Source organism: Myotis daubentonii, chromosome 4 (assembly GCF_963259705.1).
Source record: "Myotis daubentonii chromosome 4, mMyoDau2.1, whole genome shotgun sequence".
Classification (NCBI taxonomy): Eukaryota; Metazoa; Chordata; class Mammalia; order Chiroptera; family Vespertilionidae; genus Myotis; species Myotis daubentonii.
This window is the reverse complement of record NC_081843.1, coordinates 116,284,744-116,311,244: the sequence shown is the minus strand read 5'-3', so window position 1 is coordinate 116,311,244 and position 26,501 is coordinate 116,284,744. Positions and strand designations below refer to the sequence as shown.

Here is a 26,501-nt window from a genome sequence, read left to right as displayed (position 1 = left end):
CAGGTTTCAAAAATTATTCCTATAAAACAGTGTACACAATCATTTTAAAAGAAACACTAGCCGAAACCGGTTCGGCTCAGTGGATAGAGCGTCGGCCTGCGGACTGAAAGGTCCCGGGTTCGATTCCAGGTCAAGGGCATGTACCTGGGTTGGGGGCACATCCCCAGTGGGAGGTGTGCGGGAGGCAGCTGGTCGATGTTTCTCTCTCATCGATGTTTCTAACTCTCTGTCTCTCTCCCTTCCTCTCTGTAAAAAATCAATGAAATATATATATATAAATAAACAAACAAACAAACAAACAAACAAACAAATAAATAAATAAATAAATAAAAGAAACACTGAAAAATTTAAAAGGTAGGGGTAATGAATGTTTTATTTAAGTGAAAGACAACACAAGTATTTACAGCCTGTCATACTACATTAGAGGTGATTTGTGCAAACTATTTAATAAAAATAAGTGTTCGTTAAAATGTTTTTCCTAAGTATCAAGCAGAAAGTTACATCCGTGTACGATGTTCGTGACTTAGACCATGAACACACCTGCCATCCACTCGATGAAGAGGTTGTAATTGCTCTTCTCGCAGGTGGCTCCCAGCATCCTGATGATGTTCGGGTGGTTCAGGTGGCTCATCATCCTGATCTCCTCCCTCAGCGCCTCCACGACTTCCTCCTGCTCCGACGATGTGTTTCTGACGTACGTCACCTGTGGCAGGAACACGTTCACAGTTCTCTCTAACCATCTGATCTCAGCGGACAGGTGCACATTAGCTTCTACATTAATAGCAAATGCATTTATGCTCCTGGGTGCAGTGCAGACACTTTACAAAAAACTCTTTAAAGTAAGAACCTAACTTTCGAAGCAATGAAATATAAGGAAAGTGACCCCAAAAAAGGAATATAGCCATCTTCTCAAACTGTCTAAAGACAGAGTGAAAGTGAGAAAAGCCCAATGATTTTAAGGTGGAAGCTTTAGGATTTTCTCATCTCGATCAGCATGCTCACTCCAGAAAGTCAACCCCGGAAGCCAGGACGGCCTGCACCCTGGCCTCGCGGGGGAGGAGGAAGCTGCTCTGGGTACCCGTGACAAGCACAGCAGCAGCCCGGCCGGCAGAGGCCCTGGACTGCGTCCCCCACAGTCCTGCTCCGGCAGTCACAGAGCTCACGGGGCTGTGCCAATGTCTGCTCTGACCTTCAGGTCTCTGGAAACTTACAGAGAGCTAAGCACATGCACGCAGGACACACGATTCTTCTTCGCTCATGCCCCGTCGTGACAGCCCTCATGCCCACCCTCACTAGCCGCTCACCTGCTTCACAGCCATTAGGGTCCCGGTCCCCACGTCCTGAGCCTGGTAGCAGGAGGAGAAGGCCCCGAGGCCGATCTGCTGGCCCTTCAGCCAGTCGGCGTCCTCCCGGTACGGCAGCTTCGCTTTGGTGTGTCCTGGGAGGGTCTCGGGCGTCTGTGCAGCAAAGGAAGCAGCTCTTTACTGTTAGGAGGAAGCTGTGCCGTGAGCCTGGCAAACACCACTCCTGTTCGGTCTGGCTTCCCGAGCTCCCCTGAACTGCTCCTGAATGGACAGTGCTGGGCGCCATGGTCAGTATCCACCAGAAACGCCTCCGAAACAGGCAGGACTTACCTGTTCCAACAGCGACACAAACACTAATTCTACAGGAGAGACCCGCTTCTAGCGATGAACTCGCGCCTGAACCGGGTTAACCTCACATGGTCGGGGGACGCGCCCGGCCCCCCAGGAGCGCACTTACGTCCTGCTGGATGATGATGACGTCCTCTCCGTTCTCCACCTGCAGCTGAGGCACCACGGGGAGGGCGTCCTGAGAGGCGGACATCGCCATGGCGATCGCCAGAGCCTCCTCCTCCTCGGCCTCCATCTTCTCTTTGCACTTCTGATTGTGACTCACGTCGTCTTGGTAGGTGTCGTCGTGCTCGTCCTTCTCAGGAGAGAGGACGGCCACCTCTGACTTGAACGTCACCGTGGTGTCAGCGGAGGGCAGGGACGCCTCGAGCAGGTCCTCGATGCTGGAGCTGAGCTCGGTGCTGGCGTCCAGCCGGCTCTTGTCCTCCACGGGGGTGAACACCGTCTCCTCGCTGGGGATCACGGCGCTGCTGCCGCTGCCGCTGCTGAAGCTGTCGCCGCCCTCGGAGGCCCCGCGCAGGTCCAGGGTCATGCTGCCTGTCGCGGCGTCGGCCTGTCTCCCGGGGCTGCCGGGGGAGGGCCGAGAAGGCTTGGGCCTGTGTATACTACTGCAGGGCAGGGGCCGGGACTGCGTGAAGATGGGGGAGAGCTTGTCCGAGTCCCTGTTTTCGGAACAGTTTCTCTGGAACTGCAGGGAAAACTTGCGCTGCGGCGGAGGCGACGCCGAGGGTATGTTGTAGGGAACGAATCCCTGAGGTCTGTGCTTGGAGGCGTCCCCGGGGCCCGCTGGTGCGGTCTGGGCCGACGAAGCCGGGGTGGACGAGAGCGGGAGCACTGGTTGGGAGTGAGGGGTCAGGGGAGAGGAGCTCAGACACTGGCTGAGGGGCCTGCCCTTGGCTTGCACCGCTGGCCTTGGCTGCTCCGTCATTGCTGAAGGAGGAGGCCCCAGGGCAGTGCTGGCCGGCCGACCAGAGACGTCCTCCGAGCTGGCGCTCAGCCTCGCGGGGCGCAGTCCTCTTCCAGTTTTCTCCGCACGGTCTGGGCCCTGCAGGGGGCTGTTCCCTGGGGCCTCTGGGTGGCTCTCAGGGGCCGGCGCCTGCAGGAGGCTATCACACCGGCCGTCCCAGGCATCCTCGAGGCCCAGCTGGACGGCCTCGGCGATGTCCACCTCCTCCGCGATCGCCATCAGGCGGCGGCGCATCCGGGCGAAGTGGGTGGAGCTGGAGGCACTCAGCATCTCTAACAGCTTCACGAACACGGGGGGCACGGCGGTGACCATCCTCGCGGAACTCAGGTAGACCCTGCGCGCGAGCTTCCCGACCACCGCGTGGGCGTGGTCGATGGACTGCAGGGCGAAGGCGAGCAGGGACAGCAGCTTCTTATACCTGCAGAAGACACGTCTCAGCCACAGTCAATCACTGCAGAGCACACGCACACGAAGAGATGGGAGTAACTGTGCGTGTGCGTTCCGAAAAGATCATCCAGGTCTAGACGTTTTTAAGTCACTAGCCTAGACGTTGGTCGTTAGTCAAACATTAGTAACCTACACGTTCCTCTGATTTCTGGGTCCCGTGAATCTAGACCGTGTCCTGGGGCGGGTGTGGGCGGTGGGGAGGCGCAGGACAGCACCCCCGGGAGAGACTACCTGACGTCCACGGGCTCGGCAGGGGCCGCCTCGGCGCCGACGGTGTGCGGGTAGAACTCGGCGGGGAACTCCAGCAGCAGCCGGTCCACCAGGCAGAGGCGGCCCAGCAGCTCCTGCCAGTTGTTCGGCTCCATCTGGTTCCCAAGAATACAACTGAGGACGTAATCCACACCACCAACACCAATGGATCCTGCAAAGGGAAGGGCAGAGTAAGTGACTGGAACAGGGACGTTAAAACAGAAAACAAACGCGACGGAACGGCACAAGTGCCCTGGGCTGTGTTCGTTTAAGAATCCTCTCTTGGATTCGGGTCCTGTTTCTAACGGGAGCTGATGGGGTCAAGCTCCACCACCACTTGGAGATCCCGTGACTGCCCACAGGGGAGGTGAGCGCGCTAAGGACCACGCCGGCCGCGCGGAGCTGAAGTGAAGAGTCATTACCGGCTGTCAGTATTTCTCTGCCGACCGCCAGCTCCCCGGCCTGGCCTCTGCACAGCTCCAGCAGCGTGGACACGGACAGCTGGCTGGTGCGGCTGCAACGACAGGCGGCAGACGGGCTTGGGTGAGACCCGCGGAGGGAGCAGGAGGGCCAGGCCTCGGGAGAAGGGAGGCTCCCAGGACCGTGCCCTCCCCCTCAGAGCCTGCGTTCCCGTCGCCATACGTCACACGCGCACGCCGTTCACCCCACTCCGTGTCACGCCCAGGACCTGCCGGGCTGACCGCGGAGCCGCCGGAGCAGCCAGCAGATGCGGTGAAGGGCGTGTTCTCACGCTCACGTCTTGTTAAAACAAAACTAAAGCTCCTCCCAGTGTTTCTTATGAGGTTCATTCAAGCGGCCAGGCAGGCACCGGACTGTGAGAAGGCAGAGAGCGGGCAGCAGCACACACGCCACAGAAGCCACGCGTCTCAGAAAAACGCCTGTCCCGCTGCCGACGACGACATGGTCTCCTATGTGCTCGACAAGCTGCCGCTCGCCGCCGCCGGCTCTGACGTGTGTTCTCGCTGAGCGACGAGAACACCTTGCACACGTGCCGTCTGGCCGTGAGCAGCAGCTGTGAGCAGGGCGGCGGGCGGAAGGGCGGAGCCAGCACCTGGTTCGAGACCTCTGAGGATGGGGGACACGGAGACGGGCCGCTCAACACCTGCTCCCTGGCCGTGCTGCTCAGCGCGGTCTCCCCAGCACCGCCGCGCTCACCTGGGCTGTCCCCACCTCCCTCCTCGTGGGTCTCTGCCCCATTAGGGCTGTTTTCGTCCCTTGTCGATGTTCCAGGATAATGCAGGGATAGACGGGACTGGGGGTGGGGGCGCTGACACAGAGTGAAAGTTCATGACACAGAAGGGGCTCTGTGGGGTCCGGAAAACGAGCGAAGCAGGTGCAGTGATTTCACTGGCCCCTGTGCTGTGGATCCGCCCTCAATGTGGTCACACCTGTGCTATGTACACAGCTGGCGCCCTTATCAGCGGGACTTCAGACGGGGATCTCTCTACAGGGGACCCCACAGCCTCACCGAGTCCCATGCACCCGACCCTCCCGGGCGAGCCTGGCCCATCTGGCGGCCTCACCTGTTGGCGTCTGCGCACTTGACCAGGATGGTGTCTACGACCGGCCGCAGGAGCCTCTGCAGCTTGATCCGCTCGGCCAGGCTGTGGCAGGGTGTGTACACGAGCATGGCCCGCAGGGTTTTCTGAGGACGGAACGGAGGGTCAGTGCAACTACGTTTAAGAGACATCAGCGACACCGGCTCCTCTGAGGCCATGTGAGCAGCACAACCAGCGGTGAAGGAACAGACGACAACCACACAAAATAATGACTGGAAGGTCAACGGATGGCTCGGAAGGAACTCTGAGCTATTTCTGCATCTTTTAAAAGTCTGATTTGTTTCAAAGTGAAGTCAAAAAAAGATTAAAAAAAAAAAAGGATAGGCGCTGCCCTGATGGAGCTCCCGCAGCCAAAGCGGGAGGAACCGACCACAGCTGCCAGCGGCTCAGGACGCTGGGGCACGGCACAGGCGTGCGCTATGACGCTGTCGGCCACGTGGCTTGCTCAGGTTTGCTCACGCCTGTGGTTTCGTGGGGGGAGTGTCACATTGGAGGAGACAGTCCCAGCACAGAGGGAAGTGGCACGATGTTACCTGTGCGAGGGGGGAGGCGGAAGGTTCCCGGCCAGGAGTCCCCTTGCTCACTGAGCGGACACATGACCCCCTAGAGCAGTGGTTCTCCACCTTGGCTGCACATGAGAATCGCCTGGGAATCTTTTTTAAATCCTGATTTCTGGGCCGCATCCTCCGGAAATTCTGTTTCTTTGTGATGGGGTGGGGCCACAACATTAGTAACAAAGAAACAGAATTTCCGGAGGATGAGGCCCAGAAATCAGGATTTAAAAAAGATTCCCAGGCGATTCTCATGAGCAGCCAAGGTGCTCTACAGGAGCAGCACAGGGCACAGTCCACGGCCCTGCATGCCCACAGCGCACAGCCACTCGGGACACACCTGCCCGAGAAGAGCCAGCCAGCAGGTGTGGACTAAGTGGTCAGGTGTGCCTGCGGGTTCGTGCTGGAAACAGTGGGAAGAGGTCAGAAGTTGGGTCTGTACTCTACGCGTCCAGAGGCCATGAGAAACGCCTGGGAGATCCACTGGGAAGTGATGTTCCTCCCGTGATCGCACAGACTCCCGATGGCTACAGCACCGGAGCTCCCGGCCTGTCCCTGCAGACCCAGCCAGCCTCATGTGACTGTGTCCCTCGGTTTCAAGGGAACTTTTCACAGCCCCGTCCACCTGCCACGGACACACGTCAGGACATGCTGCCAAGGCAACAGATCCCTGATCCTCTCGGAGCCGGGACAGCCAAGTGATGCTTCCAGGCCCAGCAGGGGCTCGTCTGCGCTCGGCGCTCCCATGCTGTGCTCCGCACTACGGTGAGGGGCTTCTACTCCCAACCCGAGCGGTGACATCACTCACAGCCCGGAGAGCTGGTCTGGGAGCCCTGCAGTCACACCAGCAGGTGGCAGCCCCAGGACCGGAGCTGCCGTCTCTACCACCTGGACCACCGTCCAGACTGCCCAGGCCAGCCCAGTAACGAGCTGCTCATTCAAGTGTCCTACGTGGACACTAACGCATGAGGTCACTCAATTCTGGCCCCAAATGCAGGTTCAGAACCTGCGGGCACCACTCAACCGAAAGATGCCTGAGGCCAGTGGTTCTCAGCCTTCCTAACGCCGCGACCCTTTCATACAGCTCCTCATGTTGTGGTGGCCCCCAATGTCATTGTTACAAATTGAACATCATGAAAGCACAGTGATTAACCACAAAAACAATATGTCATTATAGATGTGTTTTCCGATGGTCTTAAGCGACCCCCGTGAAAGCGTCAGTCGACCCCCAAAGGGGTCGTGACCCACAGGTTGAGAACCGCTGCCTTAGGCACAGCGGTTTAGGAGGGTCAGGAAGAGACTGCAAGTGGGAGCAGGAAAAATAATGAGTTTTCAAACCAAACCGGGTAGGACTTATTCTACCGCAAGTTCTGCACTGGAGGCATCGTGACCTTGGGACTTCAGCAGACCCCAATGGGAGAGGGTGCTCCCAGGACCATGGGTGGAGGCCAGGGGTGCGGCTGAGCATCCTACCGCCCAGGACAGCCCTGCCTCCCACGAAGAGCTGCGTGGCTCCATAGTGCAGAGGCCGAGAACCTGCGCCCAACCTGCTCTCCACTCCACTCAGAAGGGGAAGGTCAGACCAGCCTCCGCAGATCCACACAGCCTCTCACGGAGACAACTCCCCACGGCGTGAGCCGGGAAAACAACGCGGCTGTGGTTAGGCCACGGGACCTCGTCTGTGAGAACACTCCTGAGTCCACAGTGCTCACTAGGTCCGTCCCCCAGTGGCTACTCAGACGCATTCACCGTCACCGGCCACTCTGCTAGCACCCCACAAGTCCTGTGAGCTGGGTCGTGGGAAGTAAGGAAAATGTAGAGACGTGGGCAGCGAGACAGGCTGCTCTGGAGGGGAGTGAGCAGTCTTCGGAAGCCCCACCCGGTTAAACAGTGGAACCCAATGGAGGGTGAAACGGAAAATGGCAACTTCCCGGGATTACGGAATGAAAACAAAATGTGGATTTTCCCGAGTTAAATGAGGTGATGTGTTACTGGGTCTTAAAAACGCTACTAGAAACCATCGAACACTAGCCACCCGCCCACGACATGGTGAGGGAGGGAAGCTACTTACTAAAGCGGCAACGTACACTTTGTAGACAGGGTCAGCGCAGACCATGGAGAGCACGCTGCAGCAGGCCCCCACCACGTCGCCCGCGGGCGGGGAGGGCGCGCTGCTGGCCCCGGCGCCAGGGCTGCTCCGGCCCCCGCCCCCCGAGTGCCCGGTGCTCTCCCCGTGGGCCAGCAGCAGCGCCCCGCTGACGTCGTGGGAGAGTCGCCGCAGAGCCATCTCGCGGACGTTCCAGTTTCTAGAAAACAAGCAGCCAACGAGCTCCGTCCCAAACACCTGCAACCAAACACAGCCCCTCAGTGGGAGAAGGCGCGGCCGGCCTCCTCTCATCCCCAAGGGAAACTGGCCTTGCTTCCAGGCATGTGTGTCTGCGTACGTGTGTTTTAAACTTCAGAGAGAGGAAGGGAGAGGGATAGAAACATCACTGACAAGAGAGAATCATGGACCAGCTGCCTCCTGCACATCCCTTTTGGGGATCAAGCCCACAACCCAGGCTTGTGCCTGACCGGAAATCGAACCCTGACCTCCTGGTTCATAGTTCCATACTCAACCACTGAGCCACACCACTGTAATTTTTTAGATGTTATTTTTAATTGATAAATTGGGCATTTCTTTTCTTTAAAAAATCTCTTTATTGATTTCATAGAAGGGAGAGGGAGAGATAGAAACATCAATGATGACAGAGAATCATGGATTGGCTGCCTCCTGCATGTCCCACACTGGGGATCGAGCCTGCAACCTGGGCACGTGCCCTGACCGGGAATCGAACCCTGGCCTCCCGGTTCACAGGCTGACATTCAACGACTGAGCCACACCCGCGGGAGACTGGGTATTTCTTAAACCTTCACCGCACCACACAATTTCGAGTACGTCCAGCCACTTAAAAACCGTAAGGAGGACCCTGCCAGGCAGCTCAGCTAATCAGAGCATCGCCCTGTGCTCCAAAAGGCTCAAGCAGGAGACAATCGATGGATGTCTCTCTCTCTCTCTTCCTCTCTCTGAAATCAATTAAAAAGTCATAAGAAGGAGTTTTAGCCTCAGGTTGAACTGTAATTCTTAGCTGAGGTGAACTCAGGCGTGACTCCAGTGAGTGGGTGGGCACACGCGTGTCACTTATTTCTGTGTTCCTCTGCTTAACAGCAACACGGCAGGGAAGACCCAGCTCCGTGTTTGCGTCATGGGAGTTTATGGAGAAAAACAAGCAAGATCAAGAAAAGCCACCTCAAGAAAGGCCCCAGGGTGGGTGGGAGGGGCCTGGTCCCACGGGTGACTGTGGTGAGTCCAAGCTTTTACTTGAATTCATCTTGTACAAGAGTTAGATAAACTAGACAGAACAGGTGGGACTGTAACTAAGGAGTGGCAATCCAAGACGAAAGGAAAATTCGTGTTCAAACCAGCGAGGGTGATGCGGCGTCTGCGTGAAGGTGCGTGTTGTCACCTGTGAAGCCACCGAGAACCCGGCAGGAAGGGGACTGGGTCTCGAGATGACGGGCCAATCAGCTACAAGTAAACTTAACACCTACGATAACTTACATGGAAGATTTCTAAATATCAGAGATGAAGAGACAGTTCTGGGGAAAACAAATGGTGTATTTACCTGTGTGTTTAACAAAGTGACATAAAAGCACACGAATCAACAAGAACTAGGGACCGTATGTTAGCGTGTGGCTAAGCCCTAGTTCTGTCTCCCGGGATCTTCCTCCTCAGAAACTGGGAACATGCGGCCTCGTCCAACCTAGAGCTTCTGCAAAACCAACCGACCACGGCCTGGAATCGCCACTATCTCCGTGTCGATGCCAGAGCTCTCCTGGGGACTCGGAAAGGGGCAGGCGAGGGCCTATGCAAACGCCATGCGTGAACCAGGCAAAGAAATAAGATACACTCGCTACGTTTGCAGATGTTACTAGATTCCTAACAGGTTGCTGAGAACAGAGAATTCAAAAGCTGCAGGATATGCAGTGAAAAAGGGAAGAAGTCCTAATGGTGGACAAGCTTGATGAGTTACTGTGCCTGTTTACAAATGTGAGAGCAGGAAACAGAACTTAACAGGTTATCAAAAATATTCCACTCCTCTGTCTCCTGGAGACACTGTCTGCTTTGAATTCTATTTAAAACTAACGGACTAAACAAGCAACTGAAATTCCAACTGACCGAGGACAAAAAGCATCAGTCAGCAGAGAAGGTGGAGGAAGGAAACCCTTCCTATAAAAATGGCCAAGAGGAGACACGCCGGGCTCACCTGGATCCAGGGCTCGGCCAGGTCTCTGTAGGCAGCAGGGATGTGCTGGGCCCCGTAGTGCGTGAGGCCGGAGCTGCTTTCCTGGTCCCTGTGCTGCGGTCCCGCCAGCGGAGGCTGTGCCGGGGGCTGCGGGGCCGCCCGCAGGGAGGACGGGGAATCCGCGGGGCTCGACAGCTCGTGACTAAGGGGAAAAGCAACAACTTGCTGACGATAACCGACAGACGCACTAACACGCGGGGACCCCGCAGCCGTTCCCCGGACTCACCTGTAGAAATCGTGGGACCGCCACTTGGACCTGCAGAGGGGACAGATCAGAGGCTCCCTGTTCCTTCGACATTCCTCTGCCCCTGGGAAGAGGATAAACCGCATTATTCGTCATTATGCGTCGTGGCTGTGCACAGTGGCCGGTACCGGGTCAGACAGAGGGAACCTCGGACGCAGCACCGACCCGAAAGCAACAAAGCAGAGGAAGTGCCACGTCATCAGCGATCGCACGGCTCTGCTACTGTGTTTCAAACCGCCTGCCACTCAGGGCCCTGGCCCATGCTCCCCCCCTCGCTCTGAGGCTGGTCTGTGATCTGTCCGCCCCCCCCCCCCCCCGCCACCCCCCGCCCGCCCCTGCGTGTGCGCCTTCCAGATCCTAGTTGCGCTTCCTCTCCGCACTCAGGCCGTCCGTCCGGCCCTCCCGCGGGACTCCATCTCTTCACTACCACAGCTCAGCTCATGACGGACCGGAACTCCAAGCCGTGCACACTTGTCAGGGGCCCTAACAAGTCAGCGGAGGGGAGGGCGGGCGGTGGCGCCACCTACAGATGGACATGCAGTGGTGGTGCAGCTTGTTGCGGCAGCCGTCCTCGCACACGGTCAGGCTCTCCTCGTCCAGCATGCCCAGCAGGCAGATGGGGCACAGCTGCTCCTCCTCGTCCTTGAGGCTGCAGGGGCGAGAGGGCAGGGGCGAGAGGCAGCGTCAGCCGGGCGAGGGGCTGAGCCAGCGCCAGGGGCACGTGGCCTCAGAGTGCGACCGGGGAATCCCGCTTGGCCGCACCCGTGTGCGAGCCCCTGGCTACGGTTTTCTCCCGTCACTCCATCTTCCTTCAGACTCACACCGTGCGCCTCTGCAGGCCTTTCCTGGCTATGGATACGACATAGGAACCACACCTTCAGAGGTTAAGTAACCCGACATTCTGCCCAGCATCTTCCGAATAAACAAACTGCTGTGACTGCGCGCACACGCGCACGCCCCACCTCGAGGCTGCGAGGGCTCAGCAGTCCGCACCCCAGAGTGAAGGCACTTCGCACCTCCGCTGGGTGTGTGAACGGCCCACCGCTGCTAGAACACATCTCTAACGCACACACCTTCACCTGGGCTTCCAGGAACATGGTGTGAAGGAACAGAGACAACACGCGCCTGGGCATGTCCACAGCAGCGCTGTTCAGCACGACGGGAAAAGCCAACCACATGAACGTCAGGAGGTTAAGAAAGGCAGGTCCCCAGACACGCTGACGGGAGGAGAGCGGCACAGCCACCACCAGGCACCACGACGCCTTTACAAAGGACCAGGGCCCACAAACAGTAACCAGGAAGATACCCGCGTAGACCATATGGGGATGAAAGCAGATCTCTCAGTGAAATAGTCAGAGGAAGACAAGTATCACAGGATCTCACTCATGTAGAATCGAATGGGCAAAATAACTGATGAACAAAATAGATCGAGACATGGAAGCATGAAAGACTGCAGAATCTCAGAGGGAAGGGGTCGGGGAGAGAGAGATCGACCAAAGGACTAGATGCACAGATGCCCAGCCGTGGACCGACAGCAGAGCAGTGAGGGCCTGGGGAGGGGTCAATGGGGGAAGCGAAGGGGGAACATCTGTGATACTTTCAACAGTAAAGATAAAAGAAAAGAAAGCAGCATGATAAAACTCAAACTCCTACAGGATGGTACCATTTGTGGCAAAATTGCCACTTTATTGTGTATACTTGAATTACATTGTATACACATATGGATATTCCTAATAAACAAAGTGCTTTAAAAATCAGTAAGAAAAATACTAGTAACTCACTAGTAAAATGGGCAAAGAAGATAAAAAGGCAATAAAACCAATAACCATGAGAGAAGTACCAAGTGCATATTGAGTTCATGGTGCCATTTGTCCCTTGGGGCGATAGTCTGACAGATACGGTGGATTAGGCTATGACATGCCCTGGTCCCAACAGACGCGGCTGGGAGAGGGTGGCCCCCATGACCCGCGGGCGGTGCAGCCTGCAAGAGGGCTCTCAGGACCTTCATGATGTGCTGAGTGGCTTCTGAATCATCTGAGCAGAGGGCAGGGACTAGTATTAGCCTGTGGCCAGGTTGTCAATTAAGTTTTATTGGAACAGAGTCACCTCTGTCCACTCACAGATCATCTGTGGCTCCTTCAGCTACAAGGGCAGAGCTGAGCAGCATGGGCGAGGCTCACCGCCCTCCAAGCCCAAAGTATTTAACATGTAAAGTCCCTGCAATAACACCACCTATTAGTACCTGGTACAGCTTTTACTCATTCCAACAGTTATGCACCTTCAATGCCTTTTACGTATAAAAATGGGGTTCGTGCCTATAGTATTAGGACCTGGACTCTGTTTCATGCTGATCAATATTCTTCAAAAGTATAACTTCAATGGCTGCACAAACAATTCGGAACACGAGTGTGCTTTAATCTTTCTCGCTGGGTGTTTAAGCTGTTCCCAATTTTAATATCATGAGACACAGCCGTCTCTGCCGGTCTGTGCATTTCTCAGATTAAAACTTTCCTCTTAAAGAAGAGAAGCATGGGCCTCGCTGGTGTAAATGTCCTTGCCCAGTGGACGGAGCGTTTCAGTGCCTGACCAGTACCCACCTGCTCTCTGCACTGGCCGTAGCCGCGCTCGGCGAGGACAGCGTGTGGGAGCTGGACATGCGGGACACGAACTTCTGGATGGTGCTACGAGAGGGAGCTTTGATCCTCGAGCTACGCCTGCTGTGATATTTCTGGAACAAACTCTCAACCTACCATTGAAGAGAGAGTAACAATGATATTTGTGCCATAACATACACAGGAACAGTCCTAGAGGTTGAATTATTTGTGTTTTGTTTCAAAGTTTTTCATGAAGACACCGAAGAGCTTCAGAATGAAGAGCACACACACCTTCCCACAGACAGTGTAACTACAGCCGCAGCGCTTACTGGTCTTAATACACACCTTCCCACGGACAGTGTAACTACAGCCGCAGCGCTTACTGGTCTTAATACACACCTTCCCACGGACAGTGTAACTACAGCCGCAGCGCTTACTGGTCTTAATACACACCTTCCCACGGACAGTGTAACTACAGCCGCAGCGCTTACTGGTCTTAATACACACCTTCCCACGGACAGTGTAACTACAGCCGCAGTGCTTACTGGTCTTAATACACACCTTCCCACGGACAGTGTAACTACAGCCGCAGCGCTTACTGGTCTTAATACACACCTTCCCACGGACAGTGTAACTACAGCCGCAGCGTTTACTGGTCTTAATACACACCTTCCCACGGACAGTGTAACTACAGCCGCAGCGCTTACTGGTCTTAATACACACCTTCCCACGGACAGTGTAACTACAGCCGCAGCGTTTACTGGTCTTAATACACACCTTCCCACGGACAGTGTAACTACAGCCGCAGCGCTTACTGGTCTTAATACACACCTTCCCACGGACAGTGTAACTACAGCCGCAGCGCTTACTGGTTTTAGGACTAGAAGACTAATTCATCAATGGATTATAAGAGAACTACTTATCGCCTGGAACCTACTAAATGACAGCTTAAATTGAGAGCTCATAGAAAATTTTTAGAAATGTATCATAAAAATTTGTTGACAGGTTGACTCTAAAGCATTTACTTAAAATTACCTCAAAATTCTTTAAAGTTTTCCTCCACAACATCGGGTCGGAAGGTTCCAGCTGAAACACGCGGAGCATGACGAACAGCAGGTGGATGCAGAACGCGCCACGCCCACAGCTGCAGTTCTGCGGGGACACGGGGATGTGCTCTAGAAGGCTCAGCGAGCACTTCTTAAAAAGTATCTCCAAGTCTATTGTACTCAAGTTTCTATTAATTGACAGGCAAGAAAGTCTACAGCTATCTCCACAAATTAATCTCTGGTTTTTGGTAAATTTATTAAATAGAACAAATTTGTAGTCTAAAGTATACTAAGTCAAGAGTAAAATCTTCATAAATACATTAAAAATAGGTATTAGCCTGCCTTAGCTGGTGTGCTCAGTGGTTAGCGCATTGGCCCGCCACCAGAGTCTTGGGTTTGATTCCCAGTCAAGGGCACGTACTTGGGTTGCAGTTTTTTTAAAAAATAATTCTTTATTGTTGAAAGTATTACATATGTCCTTTTTTTTTTTTTTTTATCCCTTTGACCCCTTTCAGCCTGCCTCCCTCCCCCCGCCATTGTCTGTGTCCATGGTTATGCATATGAATTGCAGGTTTGATCCTCAGCCTGGGCCAGGGCATGTGCAGGAGGCAACCAATGATGTCTCTCTCTCATCAATGTTTCTCTCCCCGACTTTCCACTCTCTCTAAAATCGATGGGAAAAATATCCCCGGGTAAGGATAAAAAAACAACAAAAATTGTTTATTAGCCCAAGATATATTTTAAACTCACGCGTTAGTTTACTGAATTTCAGAAAGCTGTAGTGCATAACCTGAGCGGTGGCGGTGGGAACAGAGACACGCGGACCAACCTGCGGCCCGATGAACACGCGGTACTTGTTGTCTGGGCTGTCGCCTCCGATCAGGAAGGAGTTGGGGCCGATCTGCTGCAGCAGGTAGAGCCGGGCCCGCATCACCTTGTTCACCCGGCGGCTGGTCTCCTCGGGGCTGTACGGCGAGAAGCCGTCGGGGGACGGGGCTCTGCGCGGAGGCGTGGTTCTCCCGCTCTGAGACGCACAGCGTCGCGTGTGTTAGGACAATGGCTCCCTTCTCCAGAGAAACAACACCCCCATGTCCCGCCGGCCGCCACAGGGCACTGCATGTCTGACATCACGGGACAGAACGCGTGTCCGACGCGCCTGAGCCCACCCTCTCCCGGGCGGGCGGTCGGTTACACACGCGCCTGAGGGTCCCAGAAACAACATGTTTGCTAAACATGAACTTACCGGCACCGGGGACGCGCGCTTCCTCCTCACTCCGGGAGACTCGGCCTTCACCGGGCGTCCGGCCGGAGAGCCGCCGGGGGACGGGCTGCGGCGGCCTTTGGGGGCCGGGCACACGCTCGCCTGGGCCTCTCCTTGCGACTCAGCTGCCACGTTGTTCATTTCAGACCCGTCTCCTTTAACAGGGATTGGCTTTACCACCTGAAGGAAATGCCAGTGTTCCGATGACTTAGAAACACAGGCAGCAAACCTGAAGGTCACAGACCATGAGCCCATGAGGCTCACGGCACACAGGAACGGCAGCTCATCCGCTGTCACTCAGCAGGACTTCAACCACGAAGGCAAGCTGTCTCCCCCACAGGCGCTGGGGAAATGCTTATCGTTTCCGAAGGGGATGCAGTTTACCAGGCCTGGCGTTCCTAAACCTGGGCTTTCAGACCCAGCCCTGCGGCCTCAGCCAGTCCCAGCTCAGACGGCCAGCCCAGCTCCTCTCCGCCGACCACTGGCCATCGAGCATCTGCAACGCGGCCAGTGTGACCGAGGAATGAAATTCTTACTTTTATTCATGTTTAAGTTAAACAGGCACATGGGGTGAATCCAGGGCTAATCACTGGGCAGGGCTGTGGCTGAGGGGTTGCCCTGCCCAAGACACACACGCACACACACGCACACGTGTGCACACATGCATCTCCAATGGCATCTGTTTGTAAAGAAGGAGCGAACACTGTGGTGAGCACGGGGCCTGGGGCCCTGGACACTGGGCCCTGGCCCTCGGTGAGGCGGGGGCAGCCCGTCCCGGGTCTGAGGCAGGCCTGCCCCTCCTGCTGCGCGGCTTTCCTGCGCCTCACAGATGTGCTTTCTACAAACGAAGGCGCCCCCTCCACCTGCAGAAAGACCACGGCTGCTCCGCTGGGTGGCTGGCGCCGACCCGCCACGCCTCTGAGGCCGCCCGGACTTTACAGGGAAAATCACGGCCCCTCCTAACCTGGGCTCTGGCTGCTGCCCCCACCTGGGCATCCTTTGAATTGATCTCAAACCCGAGTCTACTTCATGTTTTCTGATTTCCTGAAAGATTCCTGGAATTAAGATCCTTGGATCCTACCTTAGAGAGAAAGCATCAGAAGAAAACTGGAAAGACTGCTTTTCCTTTCGAAGTTCTAAGACCAGGGGGATGCTAAGGCTTTCGGGTGCTGGCAGTAGGGGGCAGTGCTGCCCAAGCATTCCGGCCCGCAGGCTCCCATCCTGGCTCCCACCCCCCAGCCCGTGCCCGGGGCTCAGTGGGCAGGGTCAGCAGCTACAGAGCAAGCAAACCGCCTGCGCCCCTGGACTGGAGTCCCACCAGCTCCCAGCCAACGCCCCTCCTTCCGCCCTGCAGCCCCACTCACCACCGGGCCCCGGCGGCTCCGGCGCTCCAGCCACTCGTGCCGCCAGGCGGGCATGCAGGTGGCCTTCAGCCTCTCGCGGATCACGCGCTCCTCCGGCCGGTCCTCCATCCTGTGCAGCCCCCGCAGCGTGTCCTTGCTCTCCATCTCCGGCCTGCAGGGGGCGGGCAGGTCACAGGTGAGAAATCATTTGTGAGAACAAGTAACACCAGAGTTTATACTTTCCGTGGACACGTAACTAAAAAGGTCACGGCTACACCGGGCACTTCAGAGGGCGTGTGAGCATCACTGTGGCCCGCGTCCTGCTCGCTGCACAGTTTACAGGCACCGGCGCTAGGGCCGCCGGGGAGCACGGCTTCACGCCTCTAAAGTGGAAGGCCCCCACCGGCCGTCGGCAAACTCATTCGTCCACTGGGACAGTGGTCGGCAAACTCATTATTCGACAGAGCCAAATACCAACAGGACAACGATTGAAATTTCTTTTGAGAGCCAAGTTTTTTAACTTAAACTATATAGTAGGTACATTGTTATTAACTTAATCAGGGTGCTCCTAAGGCTTAGGAAGAGCCACACTCAAGGGGCCAAAGAGCCGCATGTGGCTCGCGAGCCGCAGTTTGCCGACCACGGCCCCAGCCCGTCCTGCTCGCCAGCACTCACCCAGGGAAACTCGGAAATGATCAAGCAGAACCCTACGGTCCCCTCTAACTTTGATGTATTTCTTAGATGGTTCGTCCTGAGCTTGGGAACGCTGTTAGTCCACAGCCAGTGGCGGGAGAGACACGGACGTGTCCTAAGGGATAGGGTGATGGCATGGGGGGCACACACTTCTCCCTCCCAGCAGCCCCAGGCGGCACTGCCGGGGCCTGGGGCCCGGGAGCCCTGGCAGGGACACAGCGGGGGGTGGCGGGACCTGGACCGAAGCTGGTGGGCTTGAGTCAGAGTGGCGGCTGTCACTTCTAATCACGAGTCCCGGGAATAAGGCCGGGCCCAGGTGTACGCAGCACACGTGACAACACGCAGCCGTTTAGCCCGTTTCCCTGTCCCTCTGGGACGTATAAAGAATTCCAAAGAAAACAGGAAGAACGTTCGAAAGACTTTCCTATTTCTAAATCAGCGCACAGTGAGGCGCTCAGCAGTCCCTGCAGACACAACAACAGGAAGTTCACAGAAGGCGGAGTCTCTGGGCCGGGCCAGACCACGGGGCAGCGGCTTCCGATCACCCTTCAGCAGAGCGCGCCGGCCCCACCGTGCTCACGGCACACGCCCCGCGGGCAGGGATGTGCGGGCGTCCCGTGCGGCGAGAACGCAGTGTGTGCGCTACAGACCCTCCGCCGCTGGCAGAGGTCAGAGACGGACATACACTCCGGAGCCGCCGCGAGGAAGGGACGGTGCAGCAGACAGGAGCGAAGGAAGAAGAGTCTGGGCTGCTTTCTCTCGTGAATCGCATTTCTGTTTAATTCTCCTCAAGACTCTGATGATGAAAAGGCACAACATCCAGGAGTCGTGCGCGTGGGGCGGCTGCCTTGCGGGAAAGTCCCCTTGGCAACTCCGCGGGCTCCGGGGTCTCCGGTCACCGAGGGAGGCAAAGGGCGCGCGGACCGCCCGACGGACAAGCCGAGACGGAACGAGCGCCACGCCCGGCTGTGCTCCCGCCCGAGACCCGACACGGCAGCCCTCTGCCCTCCTCACCCCTCGGCCCCGAGGAGCCCAGCACCCGCAGCGGGTCCGTCCCAGCCTCCCTCCCGCCGTGCCTGTGCCCAGGCGGGTCCCGGATGCACCCCGGGACGGCCGTCCGCAGTGGCGCTGAGACGTCCCATACGCCCCCGTGCGCTCACAGGGGAACGTAGGACAACCCTCCAAGGAGTGCAACTGTCCCCGGGCACCACGAGCCGGGGACAGGAAGGGACAGCCCCCGTGTGGGCGCCGGTCAGGGCGACGCGAAGACCTGCGGGGGAGGGGGGCTCGAGGCCACAGACACACCAGCTGGCGGGGAGCAGCCAGGCACGGCCGAGACGCGCAGGGCCAGCCAAGCCCACAGGGACCTGGGAAAATCGGGCAGATCAAGGTTGGGGCCGAGGAAACGAAGGTCCTCGGAGAGTAGCACCTGCAGGGAGAACACACCGGTTTTGCACAGCAGCCAAGGAGACAACCTCGCCGTCAGCACAAACACAAATCAGAGGAGGCGAGCCAGCGTGTGGTCAGGTCTGAGGGCCGAAGCCCCATGAGCTCACCGACGGGCCACAAGTTAGGAACCGAAATCGATGGGAATGTTCACGCGACAAGGCACAGCAGCCAGGCCTGGACAGACATTGGTTTTGTGCGTTTGTAAGAGGCACCTCGTCACAGATCAGATGACACCTCAGCGACGGAAAGAGAAGGCCCCGCAGGCCCAATGGGCCGAGGCCGCCAGGCGCCGCCAGCTGCCCCGGACGCTGCTCCTCGAACTCAGCCCTTTTCAGAAACGCTGCTACCCAAGCCCCAGTCACCTCGGCCCGGCCCAGGGCAGACCCGGCTCTCACCTCGCCAGCACCTGGGACCCCACGGGCCAGTGACCTGCCTGGGCTGGCCCGCAGCCTCCAGGCGCTCTGTGCCCTTTGATATTCGAGCTGAACATCCCACTGCTGACGCCACCTTTGCTGTGTCTTTGATGCTCGACAAGAACCTTCAGAAACCTTCGGAGAAACGGGCCTGTGAGCAGCCTCTTCCTTAACCTCCGAACACGGACCGGACGTGAGCGAGGAAGAGGATGCAACCTGCCACAGTGTTTGTCTAAACGCGTGTTTCCTTTCAAGAATCCCCCTCGGTGCTAGGTGTGCGAGAGACGAGTGAGACATACACATGGGAGGGAGGGTCGGACGCGTCCACCCACGCGGGCAAGGCAGCGTGTCCGCCTCCAGCCCCGGGCGCGGGTGCAGGCGGCAGCCACCTCCCGGGACCCTCCCTGTCGCCCTCTGGCTCAGCTGGTCAACAGGCGTAGCAGGAAAACCCAGAGCAGAAACCTAAGCCGGCTGCTGTCCCCTCAACACAGACCCCTCAGCTTCCCCAGACGCAGCACCTCCTCAGCGCCCGGCGGCACCGCAAACAACCGCGGGAGAGACCGACAGCCGCCCGGCCCATCCTGGAGAAGGGCGTCCGCCGAGGCCCTGACTGTCCCCGGCCCAGCCGCTCCCTCTGCCGAGGACTCAGGTCTGCGGTGAAGATGGTGACATCGGCCAAAACACCCCGACGAGCCGTTTTCTCTTAAGTCTGGACGCCGAGGAGAGCCCCAGCGCGCGGGACTGACCGAGGCCCCTGTGCACGTGGAGACCCATCGACCGCACAACCGGGGTGCTTCTGCCAGCAGAGCCTGAGGGACGAGGGGGCGGGAACAATGGTGCCCGGCGCCCAACGGGGCCAAACACGGCCCAGGGGCCAACAGCAGCCAGGCCTCGCGAAGTTCCCGTAGAACCGAGTGCACTCGCCGGCTCCGCGCTCACCTCTCCCGGAGACACCACCTTCTTCTCGTCAGGAACCACCAGGGCAGGCGTGTGGGTCTGCCACCCAGGAACCTCCCGGACGACCGGCGGCCCAGCCGTGTGGACAGCGCCCGCACGGTCCCCTCGGGGACAGGGTCCCAGGAGATCCTGGCCGTGTCCTGTGCTCCCACCCCTCCAGGTCCTGGGCTCCCCGTGAGCACCTGGAGCGGGAGGGCGGCTTTCGGCTGGCGAGGTGCCGGCTCACGCTGCTCCGATGCTGTCGGCACAGCGGGTTTGGAGACACAAACTCCTCCTGAGATACCCGCCGCCGGGCTGACCCCTGGGAGGGCCCGGGGAGGAGTGGACTGCCCTGGCACGTGTGGCATCCACTGCAGCCACGCCCAGAAGCAAGACCTCAAGGTGAACTGCGTCCAGCAACCTTCCCTCGCTAGGTGGCGCCCTTCCCCCGAGGATGGAGGGGAAAGCAGCGCAAGCGGGCGCCCATCTGAGACTGCACCGCCTCCTGCCGCCCCCGACGGCCCAGGTGCTCACAGCTGTGCCCATTCCTTCCCGAGCCGAGAGCCACGCCCGCGGACCAGCACTGACCGATGCATTTTAAACCGGACGGTTCTGCCTTACGACTCAGCCTGGCATGTGCCCATCACCCCCAGGTCCTGCTTTAACGAGTTCAGTTATAAAAGCACAAGACGGGGGAAGTGGGCAAGTGACTGCTTCACACACGACGCCGCTCACTGCTGCGCGGGGAACCTCCTGACCTGGAGTAACCTTGACTCAAGCCCTGGTCCTTCGGCCGCTGGGTTGGAAATGGAAACAAAGCTGACCATGAACGAGTGTGGCCGGTGCTCAGTGAGCGGGACACCACCCGGGCACCAACAGGTTGTGGGTTCGAGTCCCGATCAGGGCACACAGCCAGGCTGCGGGTCCCCGGTCAGGGCGTGTGCGAGAGGCAACCAATCGCTGCTTCTCTCTGTTTCTCTCCAAAACCAACACAAACGTACCCTCGCGTGAGGCTCTAACAGGATAAGACGTGAGGAAGGAAACCCGCCTGCCCCCCGAGACCCTGGTCCCACGTGCCCTCAGGCTCAGGGTCACCCCCCCTCGGAGCAGCTGTCGCAGACGCCACCTCTAGCCCCCTTGGGTGCCGCCCCTCTCACGCAGTCTGGGTGTCGTCCCCACCCCACGGGCAGGCGCACCCGTTAGAAAGGCATCCAGTGCCCACACCTGGCTGGGCGGTCCCTGAGGGCAGCCATGGGCCCTGACTCCTGTCCCTGCCCTCACAGAGCAGAGCCGGGAGAGGGAGGCTCAGTGAGGGGACGCCCCCCTCCCCCCCGCCCCGATCTCCCATTTCCTGTCCTCACTCTGACAGCCCTGGCCTGTCTGCACTCACACACGGGCTGGGAGGAGGCTCCAAGACAGAAAGATCTGGAAGATGTTAACCCACCATAACTCTCAGCAAACTGCAGAGAGAAGCTGCGACTGTCCTGTGGCCCATGGGAAAGGGGCCCAGAAGCTCTCAGGGAGTCTGTGCCCGCGAGGGGCCCGCAGAACCAGACTACACCGGCTGGGAGCAAGGTGACGGGGAGAATGGGAGGGGCTGGGACCCACGTCCAGGGGGTGGGGGTGTCTGGGCAGGAGGGGCTGGCACCCACGTCCAGGCTCCTTGGACCGGCCTCGCCCGTCGGGGGTGCAGCTGGCAGGTGCACGCAAACCACAGCAGAAGCATGAAGAGCAGGCACCTGCCCGAACGCCGGCTCCGCCCGGCTGGGGGAGCAGAGCAGCAGCTGGTGCCAAGGGCACAGGGCAGCTCAGGGTCAAGTCTGCGGGAGCCGGGAACACGAGGCCGGCGGCCGGGACCGGCGCTGCCCGTCCCGGGTCCTGCTCGTCACACACTTTGCTGAGGGGCCACGCTCACCAGCGGCAGAGCCGCCGTTGGCAGCAGCTTTCCCGCCATGCGCTGCTCAGACCCGAGATGGCGACCATCCCACAGGCGAGGCCGTCACCGCTCCCGAGGCGACGAGACCAACGCCCACTGCCCGTCAGCGTCCCCTCCGCTGCCGGCCACGGACGCACCGCGGCTGCGCGACGCCAGGCACCCACAGGACACGAGGGAGCAGGGCCGACACCGCTGTCCTCACACAGGCCCTCTCACCACGAAGGGCCCAGGGGCCGCCACCCGTGCCTCCAGCACAAGTCCGACCGGAGCAGGCGGCCCACGCTGGCCGGTTAGAACGGATCAGGACAGCGTTTCTGCAGGACGATGGGGAGAGGGGAGAAGGCAGGGGCTGGACAGAGAGCCACCCCTGAGCGCGTGGGCCGCAGGCAGGGCCCCGAGCACGGCAGTGCACGCTTCGGTCACAACGGGGTCCCCACGCGAGCGGGAGTCCCTCTGTCATCCCTGAACCGGGGCCTGGCACGCTGCCAACGCTTCCTCAATTTGTTGAATGAATGAATGTTTTGTTACCGCATCAGCTGCAATGATGAACTCAGAGAAGACTGCTATGGAGCATTTAGTAACCATGGAGACGCCATCACAGGCTGCTCCCGGGCACCCCGGCCAGCCCCTCGAGTCAGGGTTTCAGGAGCCGCTGCTACTTCACAGGAACCCTCCCTCCCCACCTTCCAGCCTCGGGCTTCTGCCATCTTCCTGCCTCAAAACAAACCCAACCCGACCAGCCCGAGGCTTCTTGCTGCACCAAGCCTTGGCTCCCTGTGCCCCCGCCCCCCCCTGCTCTGGCCTCTCAAGGGGCACCTGTCACCCCTGAAGGGAGCCCCGGGCTCCAACACCGGCACCCACACGCCCGCCGCGTGGAGGCCGCCTGCCGCCTGCCGTTCCCGCCCGGGACCCGGTGCTGAGCATCTTCTCCGGGACAAGGTCCCCCCCCCCCCCCCGCCCTCCAGGGCCACCTGTCCTGGCATCTCGGGCTCCCCAGTGCTTCCTTGCTCTCTCCCGGGAAACCCCGCACCCTCAGAGGGAGGAGTCAGGGTTGACGAGAGGAACCTGGGCCTACGGAGCAAGGAACTCAAGTGCCCACAGGACCTGCATCTGCTCATTCCTCCTCAGCCCCAGCACCAGGGGCCTTCAGCCGGAGCTGGCGTCACAGGCGTAAACACGGAGCTGAGGCACGTCCTCCCCCCAGGACCGTCTCACACACTGCCCGCCGGTAAGATTCAATCAATCAGTTCCAGGGCCTGAGCGGTCTGACCTCTCGCAGGAGAACTGCCTAAAGCACTCACTCTCCTTCCTGCCTCCTGTCCTTGCTGCTCCATCCCCCGGGCGCAGGGACCGCCCACATGCTCTGGGCACAGCCCAGCACTCACCCTTGGTGTCCTGCAAGTTTCCCTGAAACCAGGGGCCGGCCTCTGGGCCCGGCTGCCAGCACAGGCACCACAGCCTGTCAGCGGCCACGCCAACCCACAGGCACGCGTCCACGGGCAGCACACGCTGCGTGCGGCCAACAGGACAGCAGACACAGCACTAATGTAAGTGCAGACCACACAGGGGAACGTCAGGGACCGTGGAGGGAAGGATGCTTCCTGGCCCGGAGTGGGTGTCGTTTTACCCGAGTGACCTCTCTCGAGGTCAACACAAAGGTCATCTCCTTTGTCTGCCAGAGGCCCGGGTGGGGGCCTGCGGGTTTGGGGGGACGCAGGTCGGGAGGACCGTGGGTGGGTGGGGGGCCTGCGGGTGGGAGTGAATGTGGGGGAGGCCCGTGGGTGGGGGGCCCGTGGGTTTGGGGGGGACGCAGGTCAGGAGGACCGTGGGTGGGTGGGGGGCCTGTGTGTTCTCTCAGAGCTACCAGGCTCCTCTAGTCCCCAGGGAAGATGCCTGAGAACACACTGGTGGGTGGGCATGTGCTGCTTGTGTTATGGGGAAGAGCAAACAACAGATGAGTGACAGGCACAAGGCATATCTCTGTACTGAATGTCAGCCTGAGACTAATATCTCCGTAACGCGTGCACGGGCAGCGGGCTTGGGGAGCCGTGGAATGCGTGCACGGGCAGCGGGCTCGGGGAGCCGTGGAATGCGTGCACGGGCAGCGGGCTCGGGGAGCCGTGGAACGCGTGCCCCGGCTTGGTCACTGCTGTCACTGCTGCTCCTGGCACGAGGCTGCTGGTGGAGGGGGCTCGGCACAGGCCTGGCCGCCGGCACAGTTAGAAACGCTCTGGCTTCGCTAACAGAAAGCGCGGCTCACGGGTCCACATCCACAGGAAACGACACCCTGTGGGCCAAGGTAACAACATGAGCCTGGAGATCAAAGTGAGGGGGTAGGAACCCAACGAGAAAAGCGGATGTGATCACGTATGCAAGCCCTGTCGATGCCCAGGACGTGATCTGCCGTGAGGTTTGTCTCTAAGAAAGGCCTGAGCAGCACTGGGGGGTGGGGGGGGGCGGCAGCATGACAGGAACCTCGCCCTCCAGAGTCCTGTGTACCCAGCTCACTGCACGCCCGTGCCAGCGAGACCCTAACACGTGCCGCTGGGAGGGAGAAGGCAGCACCGGAGCAAGGTGCGTGTGCAAGCGTGTGCACATGCGCTGGGTAAGAAACAAACAGAAAAGCAAGGCCACTTCCTCAGTGTACGGACAGCCACATGCTCTCCTCAGACATTAGTAATTAATCGAATGTGCTTTTAGTAATTAAAACCTGTGACACGGGCGTCGGGAGGAGCCCTCAGCAAGAAGCAAGCACATTACACATGGATCCCGAGCATGTTACACGGATCCCGAGCATGTTACACGGATCCCGAGCACGTTACACGGATCCCGAGCACGTTACACGGATCCCGAGCACGTCTCTGTAGCAAGCTGCTCACTAGAGAGAAGCTGACTTCCGACACTGGTGGCTGCATCCTCCCGCCAGAGCTCGGCCGGAAGTGGGAGGGAGGAGAGAAGGCAGGAAGTTGCTGAGCACAAGCCTTTCTCTTTGCCGTGAGCTGCCACCTGGACCGGCCCCCACCAGCCGGCCCTGCTCTCCCGTCTCCCCTGCTCTCCCGTCTCCGCTCCATTTAACTCGCCCAGCAGGCCTCCGGCAGCGGAGGGAACGCCCCCTGTCCGCTCGGGAAACCGCCGATCACTGTACGTGTGCAGAGGACCGGCTCGCTGCCTCGTTTACGGTGACGCAATTGGCAGCCAGCTGTCCGGTCACCGCGGGCTGGCCACACAGGCCCGCCACCAAGGCTCAGAGGACTTTGCTCTGTTCCTTATCAGCCGTGTCTGGCTCATGAGCAGTGTCTGCTCCCAGGTCTGCGTGACCCATCCCGCAATCAGGGCGAGGAAGGACGTGGGTGGGGGCAGTGGGAGGGGCAGGTCTCCGTCACCACCAGGAACCGGGACCCCAGTGGTGCCCGCTGGGCGCCGCGTGCTCAGCGAGAAAGCCGGCAGCGTCCGTCCGGAGGGCGCAGAACCGCGAGGGCTCAGTTCTGTGCGAATGTGCTTCCGGCTGGTGCAACCCCGTGACTGAAACGGTTCACGGTCCTGCTCCAGGTCTGTTTGAAAGTCACAAGTTTCTAGAACTTGAGCCCCAAGTTCTTAGAGTAAAAAGAAAAAGACTGATTGTGCAATTCACACTTCCCAGAACTTGCCTCTGTCCAGACGATGTGACAAGAACCCCAAACACAATGAAATCTGAAGCGTCACGACTCGGAAACTATGTAACCCGGTGTCACTGAAACTGTATCTCATGTGCACATGCACACAGATGCTGTAACAATGAACAGCAAAGTACACACGTGTACACACGTCTACACACTGCACATGTGAAAGGGCTCTGTACACAACAGGAAAAGCCAGGGCACTGCTCTGCCCACAGAGGTGATGCCCGGAAAGGCCCCTTCCTCACACTGAAGTCGAGGGGAAAAGAGAGTTTTTAGTTGTAAAGTTACCAAAATTAGATTTAAACTGTTTTCAGAAGTGCCTCCACGTCTGCTACTGAACACACACACGCTGACTGCTCTGCCCTGATCCATCTCCACTTCGCAAAGTGCTGCTCCCCCCGCAGAGTGTTTTAAGAACTATTTCCTCATCACTTGCTGTCAGTTAACAAATACGACTTCTCTCTTTCCTGAGCCTTCACTGCTTTCCATTGTGTTTTCTTTACCGTTGGTACCCAGGTTTAAAATTCCATGAGTTTGTAAGTTCAAAAAATGAATTGTTTCAATAATTCAAATAAATTTAGCCGTAAGAAATGTTTCAAATTAAATTGGGAAGTTGCTAGAGCGTGAAGGGAGCCCAGACGTCAGGAGAGCCGACCTGCGGCTCTCAGGGCGGCACAGCTGGTACCACTGCGTCCGCGGGCCTCGCTCCCCCCTCACCTGTGAGGTCACCAGCGTTTGTTTACTGAGCGCCTCCTCCCTCACCTACTCACCCCACTCTCCCATTCCCAGAGGGGAAAGTGGAGGCGCAGGGGCGGGGCCGCCCTGGGCCGAGGGGGAAGGGCTGGCGGGCTGATGCCGGGGCCGCTCCGAACCACGCCCGTGCCGGTGCCGCTCGAAGGCGACCAGCCCAGTGGCCGAGCCAGCGCGGGGCCAGGCTGGGCCGAGGGGCTGCCCTGCGGTTCCCAGGCTGCTGGGGCGACAGGCCTGGCCCAGCCCCGCGCCCTGGCCGCCCACACCAGCCGAGGCAGCCCTTCTCCGGGCCTCCTGACCCACTTCCGAGTGCCCTGTGGTTACCTGACAGGCGACAAAGGCTTCTTCTGTCCTCAGGGGACACCTGGGGGCTGGCCAGGGAGCT

General features: G+C 58.7%; 1 protein-coding gene across 2 annotated transcripts in view; it reads right to left on the bottom strand.

Annotated features, from left to right (window-relative positions):
* Positions 1-26,501, bottom strand: part of MAP3K1 (mitogen-activated protein kinase kinase kinase 1) — a 45,115-nt gene that overhangs the window by 9,714 nt on the left and 8,900 nt on the right. Inside the window, exons 2-16 of one of the 2 annotated variants that reach the window (XM_059695051.1) lie at positions 16,302-16,452; positions 14,920-15,117; positions 14,506-14,700; positions 13,666-13,782; positions 12,634-12,782; positions 10,564-10,685; positions 10,019-10,100; positions 9,754-9,934; positions 7,518-7,790; positions 4,860-4,981; positions 3,738-3,829; positions 3,298-3,487; positions 1,762-3,037; positions 1,305-1,457; positions 541-703 (exon numbers count right to left, since the gene is read on the bottom strand). In XM_059695051.1, coding sequence (XP_059551034.1) covers positions 541-703; positions 1,305-1,457; positions 1,762-3,037; positions 3,298-3,487; positions 3,738-3,829; positions 4,860-4,981; positions 7,518-7,790; positions 9,754-9,934; positions 10,019-10,100; positions 10,564-10,685; positions 12,634-12,782; positions 13,666-13,782; positions 14,506-14,700; positions 14,920-15,117; positions 16,302-16,452 — 3,464 coding nt within the window. Of the gene's footprint in view, positions 1-540; positions 772-1,304; positions 1,458-1,761; positions 3,038-3,297; positions 3,488-3,737; positions 3,830-4,859; positions 4,982-7,517; positions 7,791-9,753; positions 9,935-10,018; positions 10,101-10,563; positions 10,686-12,633; positions 12,783-13,665; positions 13,783-14,505; positions 14,701-14,919; positions 15,118-16,301; positions 16,453-26,501 lie in introns of those variants that run through there. The other variant, XM_059695052.1, reaches the window with a different exon arrangement.